Source organism: Typopeltis vanoorti, chromosome 13 (assembly GCF_054136105.1).
Source record: "Typopeltis vanoorti isolate ZY-2024b chromosome 13, IOZ_Tvanoo_1.0, whole genome shotgun sequence".
Classification (NCBI taxonomy): Eukaryota; Metazoa; Arthropoda; class Arachnida; order Uropygi; family Thelyphonidae; genus Typopeltis; species Typopeltis vanoorti.
In genome coordinates this window covers 70040462-70056869 of record NC_143561.1, presented here as the reverse complement: position 1 = coordinate 70056869, position 16408 = coordinate 70040462, and the positions used below count along the sequence as shown (strand labels likewise).

Sequence of the window (16408 nt, the reverse complement as noted above, 5' to 3'; positions counted from 1 at the left end):
CATCTTCCTATACTTCCTTCAATTCTAACTGCTGACTTACAACTCAAATATAATGAATGGGGCATTATATATATCAAGCAATATAATGCCCCATTCACACCATATAACTGCAGCGTATTGAATAGCTTCTCTCTTGGCACCTTGTCATATACCTTTTCCAAATCGACAAAACTTAAATACAGATCTTTGTTATATTCCCATGATTTCTCGACTATTTGTCGTAAAGTGAAGATCTGATCCTGACAGCCTCTATTTGGCCTGAATCCAGCTTGTTCTTCACCAAGCTTTTCTTCTACAATTCTTCTCAACCGTTTCTCAAGTGTACTTGCATAGATCTTGCCAGGAACACTCAGCAGGGAAATACCTCTGTAATTCTCACATTCAGTTTTATTTCCCTTTTTATATATGGGTACTATGAGAGCTCTACTCCAATCATCAGGAATTCGTCCCTCTGTCCAGGCTTTCTGAACTATGCAGTGCAGACACTGTAAGACTCTTATACCACCATACTTCAGCATTTCTGGTCGAATATCATCTACTACTGCTGCCTTGCCACATTTCAAGCCTTTGATGGCTTTTTCTACTTCAAGTATCGATATCTATTCCCGACTGCATGACTGGGCAATGTTTTTTACCACTGTGCTGTCATCACTGCTTGTTTCATTTAGCAGTTTTTCAAAGTAATTACTCCATACTTCAAGGATATCTTTTTCTCCCGTTTTCATGTCACCTTTATCATCTCTAACTCCTTTTACAGCACTCTTTCCTATATTCCTAAGCTTTTTCAACAACCTGCAGAATATTTTGCCAACTTCTTGATATTTATTTTCTATATTCTTGCCAAAGTCTTCCAATGACTTTTGTTTAGCTAGTTTTACACAGTGTTTAGCATTCTTGCATTTGTCTCTATATTCTCTAAGAGCACAAGCTGACTTATTTGACAGGAACCTTTGATATGCTTTCTTCTTTTCCTTCACTGCCTCTTTAACTTCCTATATCCACCAGGGAGTTCTGATTTTTTTTTATCCTTGCTGACAACCTCACCACATGCCTTTCTGGCAGAATCAATCAATGTTTTCTTCAGAGTTTGCCACTGAATCTCCAAGGTTTGATTCCTGTTCTCAAAATCTTTCATTTTTTCTTCAATAATCTTTGTGTATTTTCGTCTGCAGTTCACATCTGAAAGCTGCTCAACTTTTATTCACTTTAAAACTTTCTTACATGTCATTCTTTTCAATATGAAATTCAATTTTATCCTCCTCAAGACTAAATAGTGATCACTTCCAATTTCAAACCCTCTGTACACTTTGGTGTCCTGCACCAGGGGGGGGGGGGAAACATCACTATCAACAATAACATAATCAACGAGGCTTTTCTTATTCCTAGCCTCTTCTCTCCATGTGAATTTGTACAAATTTTTATATTGGAACATGGTGTTAGTAATAACCAGTCCATGTCCTGAGCATGAATCCAACAGGTATTTGCCATTATTATTAGCTTTGCTCTTTTCTCCAAATTTAACCAATATATTTTTATATGTCTGACAATCATTTTCTAGTCTGCTATTTAGATCCCCAACAAGGACCAACTTTTCCTTTTTCATTGTGTCAGTAGCTATCTCTAGAGCCTCAAAAAATTCCTCCACTTCTACCTTAGTAGAACCTTCTGTGGGACCATAGGCACAAATAAGTCTCATTGTCCAGTTCCCCATTCTCATATTTGCCCACATTACTCTACTTGAGACTGACTGCCATTCAAGACGATTAGCCTCGTATTTTGTGTTGAATACTATGGCTACTCCTTTTCCTTGTCATTGCCTGAACATAACTGAACACTGTGTTGGATACAGCTAATTTTGTGTTTTGACTAATTTCTTTCTTATTACATATAAATTTATTCAGTTGACTTCCTACCATACCAGCTTTGTTGATTCTGTTGTCTATTTCCATATTTAATTTACTGTCTTCACTAAAAATTGTGCATAAGTAGCTGAAATGTTTAATTGTTCTATAGGTTCTCCATTCACGATGCAGCTGATATTTTCAATGTTTCTGCCTATTTTCATTGTCTTTATCTTGCTATTGCTGATTTTCATACCATATTTATTACAACCATTATTCAATTTAGTCAGGAAATTTTGTAGACTTGTAGTGGATTTATTTAAAGTATAACATCATCTGCATAAAGTAAAGAGCTGAGATTAACCATCTACAATTTTGATATCAGGTTTAATACCTCTTTCCTTCTTAATGTGATCCATGTGGATAATGAATAACAGAGGGGGATAATGTACATCATCGTCTGACACCAGATTTAACATCAAACCATCCTCCTTCAATTCTAAGTGCTGACTTACAACTCAAATAAAGACTAAGTATTGCTTGATATGGCATAAGGCTAACCACCTTATCTTCGAAGTGGTCGCAGTTTAGAATCATTATAGGCCATGCCTAATACGAAAGTAAGAGGTCACAAGGTCTAATATACGTAAAAGAGGTAGGAGGAGGATTGCTTGATATAATGCCCCATTGATACCATATAACTGTAGCATTTTGAACAGGTTTTCTCTTGGCACCTTGTCATATGCCTTTTGCAGGTCTACAAAACATAAATACAGATCCTTGTTATATTCCTACAATTTCTGAACTATTTGTCATATAGCCTGATAACCTCTATGTGGTCTGAATCCAGTTTGTTCTTCATCAAGCCTCCCTTTCACAATCCCTCTCAACCATTTGTCTAGTATACTTGAATAAATCTTACCAGTAACACTTAGTAGAGAAATACCTCTGCAATTCTCACATTCAGTTTTATTTCCCTTTTTATATATGTGTACTATGAGAGCTCTACTCCAATCATCTGGAATTCATCCCTCTGTCCAGTCCTTCTAAACTATGCAGTGCAACCACTGTAAGACTTTTATACCTAAATACCTGAGCATTTCTGGTCGAATATCATCTACTCCTGCTGTCCTTCTACATTGCAGGATTTTGATGGTGTCTTCTCCAAGTATGAATATGTATTCCTGACTGCATGCCTATTGAGTGTTTTTTACCACTGTGCTGTTGCTGATTGTTTCGTTTAGCAATTTTCCGAAGTAATTACTCCATACATCAAGGATATCTTGTTCTCCAGTTTTTTCCTCCATCTTGCCACCCTCTTGATATTTATTTTCTATTTTCTTACCAAAGTCTTCTCACAAATTTTGTTTAGTTTGTTACATTTGTCTCTATATTCTCTAAGAGCACAAGCTGACTTATTTACCAGGAACTTTTGATATGCTTTCTTCTTTTCCTTCACTGCTTCTTTAATTTCCTGTGTCTACCATGGAGTTCTGATTTTTCTATCCTTGCACACAACCTCACCACATGCTGCCTCTCTGCATGAATCAATCAATGTTTTCTTCAGGATTTGCCACTGAACCTCCAAGGTCTGGTTCCTGTTCTCAAACTCTTTCATTTTTTCTTGAATAACGTTTGCGTATTTTAGTCTACAGTTCACATCTGAAAGCTGTTCAATTTTTATTCGCTTTAAAACTTTCTTAGATGTTCTTCTGTTCAATATGAAATTCAATTTTATCCTGCTCAAGACTAAATGGTGATCACTTCCAATTTCAAATCCTGTGTACACTCTAGTGTCCTACATCAGTGAGAAAACATCACTATCAACAATAACATGGTCAATGAGACTTTTTCTTATTCCTTGCATCTTCTCTCCATGTGAATTTTTGCACATTTTTATGTTGGAACATTAGGGTAGTAATAACCATCCATGTCCTGAGCAGAAATCCAACAGATATTTGCCATTATTATTAGCTTTGCTCTTTTCTCCAAATTTAACCAAAATATTTTTGTATGTCTCACAATCATTTCCTACTCTGCTATTTAGATCCCCAACAAGGACTAACTTTTCTTTTTCCATTGTGTCAGTTGCTTTCTCTAAAACTTCAAAAAATTCCTCGACTACTACCTTAGTAGAACCTTCTGTGGGACCATAGGCACAAATAAATCTCATTGTCCAGTTCCCCATTCTGATATTTGTCCACATCACTCTATTTGATATTGCCTGCCACTCAAGAACATTAGCCTCGTATTTTATGTTGAATACTATAGATAGTCCTTTCCCTTGATTGTTATTGCCTGAATATAACATTTTGTATTTATTGCTTAGAAAGATCTCACCAGTTTTTGTCTTTTTTGTTTCAGTCACCCCTATTATATTGATCTGGTACTTATTCAATTCCTCAGCAAGCTCATTTTTCTTTGCCATTCAGGCTTCTTATGTTGATAGTACCAATCTTGAACCCTGCTGATGTTGAGTTGGGGTGTGTTTTTCAGGATTTGTTCCAATAGCTGACTTTTCACTGTTCGCCCTGGTTCCCTGGCAAAAACAATGGGGACCACGTTTAACTGGGTGATGTCCTAGCCAGCATGAAATTGTGTTATGTTGTACCATCATTTGATTTCACGAATATTTCAAGAATTTATTTGAATCAAACAAAGAATACAATGAAAGGTGGCAATTTGTGTCATGCAAATTTGTCAAATGAGAATGAGTAAAGTGTACTACCATCAGTAAAACTGTACTGGATTGGCAGTCAAATGGAGCAGGTTATTGATATATAGAAGGAAGAGGGTTGGTAAGAGAACAGAGCCACTTGAAAATCCCAGCATTGGTCACATAGGAAAAAAAAAAACATCCACCACCACACATACTGTGAGTCTAGTCAGAAAGTTGACAAACCAGTTGTAGAAGTCATGTGAGAAACTAAACAATGAGAGCTTATTTAATAGGTCACTGTCAGATCCAGTGAAAAAGCTTGGATATGCTTTATGACTGGATCTGTTGAGGGTTGATAATTTTCTCCTTTACTTTTAAGTGTTTTAGGAAAGAACTTGACATTGTCAGCATCCAGGAATGCGTTAGCAGAGCTAATATCAGGTGGTATGGTCACTTAAATAGAATGGGAGAGGAAAGATTAGCAAAACAAGTGTTCTCTGCCAGGTTGGCAGGAAAACGACCCAGAGGAAGACCAAGATATAGGTGGATTGATACGGTACAAAGTGCCTTAAACGATAGAAATATAAGATCTGATAATGTTGGAGTCTTGACAAGTAACAGAGTGATTTGGAGGAAAATTGTAGATAGGAAGTTAGTAATAATGATGTAATTTTTTCATGTAGTACTGTCATATCCTGTACACCCCTTGAGGGTACATGGCAGGAATTTGATGATGATGACTTTTAAGTGTGTGAATGAGTGACATGCACAAAGAAGAACTCACATGCAGAATTGGAGGGAAGTGTCACTGAACTTATTGTTCATGACTGCATGTGCTTACTTTTTTTTTTTTTGAAATACTTTTTTTGCCTTAATGGTGTGTGTCAGTGCTTATTGTATTTATTGTATCAATAAATTCACTTTTATGAAAGTGCAATGGGATTGTTCCATCTTTTCTCATTTGTAGGGCCTGAATGATGACACCTGATGATTTTTATGGGATTGAAATTACATTCTACAGCCAGTTTAATAATATCCATCCTTTAGTACTTCATCAATGTTTCTGTGAATGTTAAGAATATCAGCACTGTACTTTTTTTTTTTTTTGCCTTAATCGAGTTGCGTACTGTTGATAGAATGGAGCTACAGAGTTTGGCATTTATGACAGATTGATGGAAAAGGTTTCACCAATAGTACCAAGGTACAGCTCTAGGCTGTCGATGTGCTTTTCTAAGTTAGGAAGTTGACTTCAGGAAGGAAGAGTGGACAGAAGAAAGTTGATTGAAGTTGGTTAGCAATATGTATGCTGATTTGTCGATTTTTGTACAGCAAGTATGCAACCGATGGCAACAAAAATCACACTTCAGACCTTTTTGTGTTAGTGATGTCCAACTTGCAACTGCAGCACTTTATAGCTTCAATGGATTTATTTGTGCTGCACTGATAAGAGCTGAAGCTGTCTGTTATTGTTGGGCTTTGTTGGTGCCACCTTTGCTTCATGCAGAAGATGTAACAGGTGCTTGCATGTGGCTGAATAAGAAAATATTAAACTGAGAGGAAAACTGATTTGATACTTAAAATACTTATGAAGTGCACAGCCACTTAGGGTCCTGCTGCTGTGATTTCACATCTGGTGGAGATTTTGGAGGAAAACACATTTGAAAATAATAAAGAGTAGAAGTCTGAAGTAAGTGGAATAAATGAGTAGCTTATTCCCAAGTGTAGCTAGGGTGAAAAAAAATCTTAATACAATAAAGGAAAATATATCATTTTTTTAGTACTCAAAGATACATGACTTACATTTTTTGAACCAAATGATTCCTTAAATCTTTTGTAACAGCTTGATGCCATTCTTTTGTAATTCCAGCTTGATGGGGAATAATATTTTGCACTGATGATACAACTTGGTTAGAAGGAGCTATACTTGATGGCACTACCATAGTTCCTAAAGGCTTAACTTTATTAGTCAGATTAAAATGAGCAGCATCTGTAAATGATGAGGTCTGTGCCACTGAAGATGGTCCAACTGTTCTTATTTGCGCTTGCTGATTCTGGGGAGACAAATGCTGTTGTCCTAAATGACCAGCTTGAGATGGTGAACACTGTGCTGCTTGGACGTCACTCACTTTGAACAAAAAAAGAACTAAATTATCAAGAAATTATAGTAGACTACTTTCTCTTACTAACTAAAATTGTTCATATTCTCTAAAATACAAAATAATAAAGGGAAAATATTTAATTGTTGAATTACTTAGCATGTGTGGTGACAACAGGTAGAAGCAGTTAGTCTTTTAACTTCAATATGAGTACGGTTATGCATGTGTTGTGGGAAGTGAGAGATGTATTTGTTAACAAATATCAATAGTTTGGAGGAGAAAAATGAAGATGGTATGAGATTTGTCAAAAAATATGTGCTTGCATTATTATGGTTTTCTTTTTTGATTCTTCAAATTAAAAAAAAAAGTTTTGAATGTGAATAAGAAAAAATAAGACATGCTTGACAACAGGTGCGAAAGATGGGGGGGGGGGAGAAAAGTGTATGTGTGTAAACATGTATGAGATAAATAATATAGAAGCAAAAAAAATCAAATAGGATGGCAGAAATCTCATAGCTTTGATAAGTACTTTATTAATAGAGGAGGGATTGCCTGGTATCAGGAAAGCTAAGAAAGGACAAAATATGAGAGGGGGGAAAAATGAAACAAAGGAAGATGCAAAAGGGCAGAAAAGGCTGAAAACATATATGGGGATTGCATTATTAGAGGTGTACAGATGATGAAGCATGATTGTTTGTTTAAACAAACATGCATTTGCAACAACTTGAAAGAAGTATGGAGAGAAAATATGAAAAGGCAAAAAAAAGCTGAAGTATTATGATTGTGATCTGTTGCCACGGTATGACTGAGTGAGCTGAGACAAAAAGATGTGATTACTAATGATTCAACATACACAATATGCAGGAGAAACTGTGTGTAGTATGCTGATGTATGAAGTGTTTTTCATAGATGTGTACTTGCAAGATTTAAATTGTTATTCAGTGAATACAGAATGCCATGGAAACAAGGCAGGAAAACCTGGGTACACTAAGGAGAAAGAGATAGACTCATGACAGAGATAGTGAGAGAAAAAAAAATTACAATATAGAAGAGATGACTGCAAAAAAAAAAAACATGTGAATAGTATTGTTAGATGAGAAAAGCAATGAATGCTGCAGTGTGTATGGGTGGGTGGTGGGGTTGTTAAATCAAGTGAGGCTACTTATTGGAACTAGTCAGGTTTTAAGACTTACTTGAATACATATCAGTCTGATAGTTATCATGTATGTTCACTTAATGATAGTAGGAATCGAAACGCGTTTTTATTAGTGGTAACCTTTATAGGAACAGAATGTAATGGGTAGAACGCATTCAGGGAGAAGAGACAAGACAGAAAGGGTGGAATAGTATTGTTAATGATAGAAGAGAGATTAAATCCAAGTAGAATAAATATCCCAAAAGTTGGTGTTATGAGTAATACAATTGGTTCGAGGCTATTTTGTGTGAAGGAGATGACCTCTGGCCTGCAGCAGCATGTAACCGTGTGAATTCTATCTTACCTCTCTTAAGCTCTGTTTATGACAGATAAACTTTATAAATAAACTAGGACTATTATTATGGGTAATTTCAAATATGAAGATTGGAGAAAGGAGAAATTATCCAAGATGAAAAAGAGGATTAATTAAGATAGTTATTCATTTTAAGGCAGGATAATTATTTTAAGAGCACATAATGGAAGGGACACTAATGGTGTGCAAGAATATGGATTGAGTATTAGAATCAAAATCTGAAATGAGGTACCTCTTTTGCCTTCAACTGGAGACAGTGATCATGCAGCCTTAATCTTGAAGATGACAAACACGTGAGAGTTTTAAATAAAAAAGGATATATATATATATATATATATATATATATATATATAGAAATATAAGGCAAGCGACTACCACAGAAGACAACTTGACACAGTGCAAGAGAAGCAGTTAAAGAATGTCTGAGGGAAGTTATACCCGACTGCATCCCCAGAGTTAGGAGAATATATCGCATGGAATTCAAATGGATTTGAAGTGAAAGCTGCGAGAAAGAAAATATTGTTGATATAATACCAAAATAAAGATAACAGGGACCAAGAGCATGCTAGGAGAGACAATCATGGGGGAAAAAGAAGGAAAAATTACCATAGAAAAATAACCATAGCAAATGTAGAAGGTAAGAAAGTGTCAGATGTTTTAGATGGTCTTCATGGGTAAGACTACAGAAGGATGTTCCAGAGAGCAGAGAGGTAAGCAGAATGAAAGATGAATGGGAGAAGGAGATTCTGTGAGTTAGCAGCAATAAATGGATACTGGGTAACTGTTGGTCATATTTATGTATGTTTGACAGAAGCATGTGTATGTATGTATGTGTGTGGGGGGGGGGGGTTGAAATGCCCTTTTTTGAATAGCATCAGGAAATTTTAGAGGTTTAAGGTGAGGCAGATTTAGGATTTATAAAGTTAGCAGCCAGACAGATGAAAAGTAGCATCTTCAATGAAGAAGTGTTTTAGGATGCCAAGGACACTACAGCATGTGCCAGGAAAGGCTATGGGGTAAGTGTCATTGCAAGAAGAGAGATTTAGTCTCGACTGTTGAGCTTGCATTATCAAACATTACAGATAAAGAACTATGGTCTTTTCGTAAAATAAATAAAAATAAATAAGCAATGAACATTTCTAAGAGCATAAATTACTTAATGTATATGGAATAACATTTAGACTAGCAATAGTCACCAAAAAAAACAGACTAAAAATGTATAATATTTTATGAAAACCAACATTATCATATTTAAGTGAAGTATGGATAATGAGAAGGAGATAATAAAAGAATTGTAGAAGAAATGAAACACAGGAGAAGAGGAGGTTACAGAAGACTAGAAAGAAAGCAAAATGAAGATATATTGAAAGAATTAAACCAAACACCATTAACAGAATAGAAAAAATAGAAAGAACATCGAGAACAAATGAAATATGAAAGAATACCCAGGAAGATGATGAATTACAAACTAAAGAGACGAAAAAACGATGGGCAGAGATGAAACAGGCCACCTGGCCCGGCTTCATGAAAAGAAGCATTGAAAGTGACCAGGTTATCATCTTAGCACTGCAAGACGTGGTGATGACAGAAGATCAATGGTGGAAAAGGTCTTGCCACTGCAAAGTTAGTCATATAGTTAGGGTGAACAGTGTGCTATTAATAGAAAAATCTGAAGAGAGAACACCTCCACCGTGTCAAGCAGTAAACAACCTTAGAGAAAACTGGAAATCCAATTTCAGTGGAAGACAGCACAAGAGGGCAATTTGCTGAGAAGGCCTCTATGCCAAATCCTATCAAATTATTCTGAAATCTGAAAAGCAACAGCAGGTTTCTCCAAACCTTCTCATGAGTGCAGAGGTGTGTGAAATAGACAAGGAAATCTTGCTGAGGATTGTGCCTGGTATAATCCATACTGGTGGAAAAGTTCATTTATTTATATTTTTTATTTATTTAGAAATATATAAATAAATAAAATAGAAGTAGCAACTGACAGAGTAGAGAATGTCCTCATTTCAAGATGGGAAAATTCCTGGAATGCGATCAAAAAATTTGGAAAGCAAAAGGATTAATTTGACCATGGAAAGTCTCTGAGAACTTCGCACTTGGCATTATTGGTGCCAAAGGATGAGATCACCAAGGATGTTGAAGGAATGCACAATAGAACTAGCAATGCTTCTGAATTGGTTATTAAAAATGAATATCAACAGAAGCACAATTCCCAATGAGTAAAAGAAGGCAACATAATTCCTTTATACAACCATAGGGCTAAAATAGAAGCAGCCAATTATACACTAGTTAGTCTGAAACAGTCATTAAGGTGATGGAAAGGCTAATTATGATCCCCATCCAGATAGCATCTTATTCTTCTATGGAGGACAGCATAGCTTTGTAAAAAGTAGGTCTTGCTGCATGTTTTATAAGAGTGTCTGCAGAGCTGGATAAGATGAATGGCTATACTATAACACTTTTGGATTTTCCCAAGACATATCTGACAGGATTCCACAAGGAGGTTGTTATAGAAATGCGAAAGGATGGATATGTAAAATATGACTGCGATATGGATAGGAATGGCTTCACAGATATCTGAAAGTAACGTATGGAGATGTACAGTCTATGAGAACGAAGATGACCGGTGGGGTACCAGAGTGTTTTTTTTTTTTTTTTTTTAAACTTGGGCCATTACTATCTTGTATATTAATAATATTGTGGTTGGACAAATTGGCATTGTCCGGTAGCATCCTCTAAAAAGAGGGTTGCGGCTCTTCTCCATTTCTCTCGGTCTGTTGCCTCCATCATTCTTAAGTCAGTCCATTCCACGATGTCATTAAGTCACTCTTTGATTGGCCTTCCACGTCTTCTCTTCCCTTGAACTTTCCCTTATAATATAGTTCTTGTCAGATGTCCCGAGGAACCACTCAGAAGATGTCCTGCAAATCTAGTCTTTCTTTGCATAATGTTCTTTCCATCCCAACTCTTCTTAAAACTTTAAAACAGGTTGGACAAATAGTAATATACAATTATTTGCAGATGACAATAAAAAATTAGAAAAGGTGATAAGGGATATTTCCAATACAGAATCCTTGCAGGCTAATCCAAACAAACTGATTCTACAGACAAATGACAATGATTATCAGTTAAATGTGGCTAAGTTCAATGTTATGATATGGTAAACTGGATTTGAGTTTAAGGGCAAACATTGCTAAGGTGGTTAAGTCATCCCATTGTATAGATGCAATGTCAAAGAGAACACTAACTTATAGGAGCAGGGAAGTTATTCTTTCCTACAAGGTTTAGATACAAGCACATACCGACCACTGTGCTCAGACATGGTTACTTTGATTCAGAAGAGATAAAGGAAAAATTCCAGCAAAGTATCAAAGATGATATTCATAGCACTGTGCATGAGGATAGTCTGAAGGAATGTGGTTTGCAAAGTATGAGTAATAAATAGAAGAGAGGAGATATGACAGAAATACAAGTTGGTATAGGGACCTTGGGATACAGATACAAGTTACATTTTGCAGCACACAGTAGATAGGTATAGAACTCTGGGGGTGATTTCCAGAAAGTGGTTAATGGTATGGTTAGGAAGCATGTGAGGTTAAGGTTCTTCTTGAGGCATACAGTAATTTTGTAGCAATGGCAACTGTTGAAAGCAAGTAAGAATTTGTTTACAAACTTCAAATTATATTCCAGGGTATTCCTACTTCTATTCTTGGGGTCAATACTTGGTGGGATTTCTAAGAAATTACAACCCACTGTCATTTATTTTGATAAATAAGTTTTCTTTTTTTCTTACCAATTTTTCATGATTACAGTCATATCTATTTTTTTTTGCAAAATAAAAAATCTGATTACACTCATACTGTCATATCATACTATATTACACTCAACTTTGAATTTTATAACAAACAGAAGGTACAAGAGTACCTTCTGTTAAACAAACAGTACAAAATTAAATGTTTTCTACAGGGCATATCTGATATAATGATAAGGCTGTTCTTCACAGCACTTCAAAATGAAGAGGCAAGAAATGGCTCAGAAATATCAAATACAAAAACATCAGAACAATTTTTCTCCTCTATAGGAAAAAATATCTGCATACCAGTGGCACTGCATGCCCATTTCGGTAGGGTGTGCTGTTGTGACTTATGCAACCCCCGCTACAAAATTCACATCAGTTTGATCGTATGATTGCATTTTAATCAATGTATGAAAAATTAAATTGGTCTAATGCCATTAATTGTAGGATAACTTTGAATACTTTAATTTATCAATTAATTGTAATCAAATCTGCACAGAGTGGGGAACAATGTGTTTGTTTTAAAATACTGTATATTGGAAAACACTAATGAAGGAGAATGCTATATTTGGTGGTATATTTGAATTATTCAAAGGTGTAAAATTTGGAAGAGGAGGATGAGGCTTAGCTTACCTCCTTCAACTACAGTACTATTTCCCATTGTAAATATGGGCAAAAAAGTTATAAATTTATCGAAAATTATATATTAAAATCTCGTCTATATTATATATAAAAACTTGCCTACACGTCAGTTCACACTTTACACGTGCTAAACAAATGAAACTCAGAAAACAAAAACAACAATTTATGACAAATGACAATGTTCAATTGGATTGGTTGACAAAATAACCAATCACAGCCCTTAGGTGACATTGTCTCAGAGCTCATCCTGCCTTGCCTTCTGAGTGGTTTAAAACTACTAGAACACTAAGAATTTGACCCACTGCACCATCTGTCTTTTCAAAGGGCTCAAAGGTGTATTTGAACGTACACCCAGGCTATTAACGTGAATATGATGCTATGTTTATGCACTGACACTTTTCATGTTTACTTTTAGAAATCACGTGAAGTCTGGAAACAATTAGGGGAGGCTTTAATGGGAATAAATGCAAAAACATAGTATCGGTGATAATGCTATGCGGCAGATTAACACCCCACACCTAGCACACCCTGAATATTCATCCCTGCTGTATACCATTTATATATTTGAAAAGAATAGGAGTTACATGAATGTTGTTGAAATTCTTGAAAAATCACAGTAGAAACTAGTCATTTTATCTTTTGGATAATGCCCATTTCGGTTGGGCAAAGAACTTGTTAGCCATAAAGATGGTCTGCATCAGCGACGAACAATGAATGTAAATAAAAATTTAAATTCATAAATGATGCGCTAAATGAAAAAATAAATGGCAGTCACTGAGGACTGTGTTTACAGATGATTCTGATCATTATGTCTAGTTCATACACACAAAAGAAGTGGGGATGATTCAGCAGTAGTTATGTCTGAAATAGAAAATGAACTAATTTTCAGTCATATTGGAGCAAGCATATTTATATTAGATGGTAGATTGTCAGTGTGTCTGCTTATTTTGTTTACTGGAGAACTGATGAAAACAATTTTTATGGTTCCAAACTTCCCTGAACCTTTTATTCAAAGTAATAGAACTCTGTAGGTTTTCAAAATATGAAAGCATTCTATAGTCCGACCACAGAAGGGAGAGCTGTCGTTGGCAGACTGCCAAGAAGAGTTAATTCATGTTGAAGGGGAGAAAAAAATAAGGTAATGTATGAATTGGTCACCAACACACGAAATCACGTGTTTTATACGTAAAATTTTCCAACTGTTATACAAGCAAAATAGTTACCACTTTAAAAACTATAATGATCATAAAAGAGCAGTTCATTTTCTGACGTGTAATAATAAACACTCATCCCACAATACGGATCAATTACCCTATTATCGGAATGGATTCTCCTTCTTTTGATATGCGCAGAAGTTTCGAAGCGTCTCGTATCTGTGGGAGTACTATAGTACTGTATGTTTTCAAACTACTATAATAAAACATTCATAAAATTTTATCCCATGCATTACTAAGTAAGTGATATAATATACATTTTTTTTAAAAATTAATGCATCTATTTTAAGATACAACTAATGAAGAATAAATGAATACAATGATGCCAACCCATCAAAACTGTTACAGTATCACTCTCTACAATAAAACCCACAAAACATTTAGATCTTAAATTAAGCTATAAAGGAATGATAGCAAATTAAGAAAAACATATATATATATATATATATATATATATATATATATATATATATATAAAAATTACCTTGTGTCATTCCAACAGGTAGTCCTCTAGAAGTAAGTTGATTTGCATTTGCTACACCACCTCCAGCATTATAAGTAAGCCCTAAGGCAGCATATGCTCTCTGCATATCGACTGGAGCAGGACCCTGATTCTGTTGGCTCTGCTGAACTACTGCTGCTAAAAATAAAATAACTAAATAAGAGAACAAAGTTCAGAGAAAAAGAGAACAAGCTCATTCAGTTTCAAAGATGCAGTATTTGTTTTTTTAAAACGATGAGCTCTAATTCAGAATGTTTAAATAGTTAAGTTTTAAACATTTTAAATATACACAGAAGGCATACAGTGATAGAGCAGTTGTTCTCAACTTTCTTTTATACTGTTTGAACATGACAAATTTATGAAAACCAACAGAAACCTCCTATAACACATGGCATGCACAACATGTTTACAATCAAATTAAAAACATAAAAAACAAAAATAAGTTAGACATCATAACATTACAACTTAATTCTATAAAATTACATTTTTCTTTGGTAAGTAGCAAACATAAAATAAAAATCACAAACATAACAAGATAAAAGGATGGATGTAGTCAATATAAAATGAATCTCCACATCTGCTTCTATATGTTTTTATGTGAATCCTACACACAAAAGGTTTGCATTTGCTACACCACCTCCAGCATTATAAGTAAGCCTTAAGACAGCACCAATAGTTTAATTAGCATTAATACCATGAATGGGTTAAGCATTAGCTAATCTAAAAACTCATGCTCTAGAGACCAAACATTGGATTATAGTTTTGCCAGTAGAGAATGACAAGGACTTCATACTGTGAGCATGGAAACAACAACTAATTTGGTGTTCATGGTGTAAATTTATAGTTTCATACATAGGATTAATTCGTCACACCTTTCTGACAAAGCTATAGGAGCATATTTGGAGCTTATTCAATCTGGTGCTTATTTTTTGTTTAATTTCATGTGTCCATGTCCTTTTATTGAACTGTTTACTTGACTTTTTCTTTTACAAATACAAGCAGTTCCCACTTTACAAGTTCCTGGATTCTCAGGACTTCATAAGTCTCAAATCAAAAATATGAACATTAAATGCAATAAATAAATGCTAAACATTCATAAATATGGCATTTCAAATCATGTGTGTGTATATTGTATGCCCATACTTCACAGAACTGAGTCTGGCAACGTACCAAGAATCGTCGATTCATGCTGAAGGGGAGAAAGAAATAAAGGATGTACGAATTAGTCACCACACACAAAATCACGTGCTTTATACGTAAATTTTCCAACTGTTGTAGAAGCAAAATAGTTACCACTTTAAGAACTAGAATTTTCATAAAAGAAAAGCTAATTTTCCGATGTATAATTATAAACAATCATCCCATGAAACGCATTGATTACCCTAATATCAGAATGGATTCTCCTTCTTTTGACATACACAGAAGTGTCTCGCATCTGTGGGCATATAGTAGCTATACACAATACAATACTAGTGAGCATGCGTATGTTTGTTAAGGTACCAAGGGAGAATCTCACCGGCTCACAAACCAGTTACAAGGCAGAAGTACGAGTGGTTGTGTTGCTCTTCACTTTCGATGTCTTATTTCAACTTTGTTTTATTAATAACTATACAGTATGCTAAAATGAATTAATACGATCGAGTGATTAAAATACAAACTTATTTATTACTGACCATTTACAAAACAAACTTACATTAGAGCCTACCAGTTTCGCCAGCAAACTGTCTGGCTTTTTCAGGGCATTTACAGAGACATAAAAACTAGTAAATGCAAATGAAAGGAACATAAAAAACGTTGTAAACCAACTAGTAGCTAAGGTTACACATTCACATGACAGAGAGGACTTATTGTTCTTATTCATTATCATGCATGCGTGTTGGTTGTAAACGTGTAATGTGATTACTGGCTAGCTGTAGTTCAGATTAATTTAGAGAGAGGATCAGGTTTTTCCACGAGCTGTTTAGGATTGCACCCTGATTTCTGTTGAGGTTTCCACCAGTTATTAACACTATTATGGCTTCTTTGAATAAACGATGTCTGTAGTCATCATCCAGATATGGCATGGAGCTGTTTTTGCCACTCTATCGTGTGGTTAGATGTACAGAAATGATGTGCTAAGCTGGAAGAGATACTTCTGTTGTGGT

General features: G+C 35.2%; 1 protein-coding gene across 2 annotated transcripts in view; it reads right to left on the bottom strand.

Annotated features, from left to right (window-relative positions):
* LOC150100272 (histone lysine acetyltransferase CREBBP-like) overlaps positions 1-16408 on the bottom strand; it is a 345238-nt gene that overhangs the window by 209723 nt on the left and 119107 nt on the right. The window contains exons 5-6 of one of the 2 annotated variants that reach the window (XM_090403052.1): positions 14247-14402; positions 6301-6625 (exon numbers count right to left, since the gene is read on the bottom strand). In XM_090403052.1, coding sequence (XP_090259178.1) covers positions 6301-6625; positions 14247-14402 — 481 coding nt within the window. The remainder of the gene's footprint in view (positions 1-6300; positions 6626-14246; positions 14403-16408) is intronic. The other variant, XM_090403053.1, reaches the window with a different exon arrangement.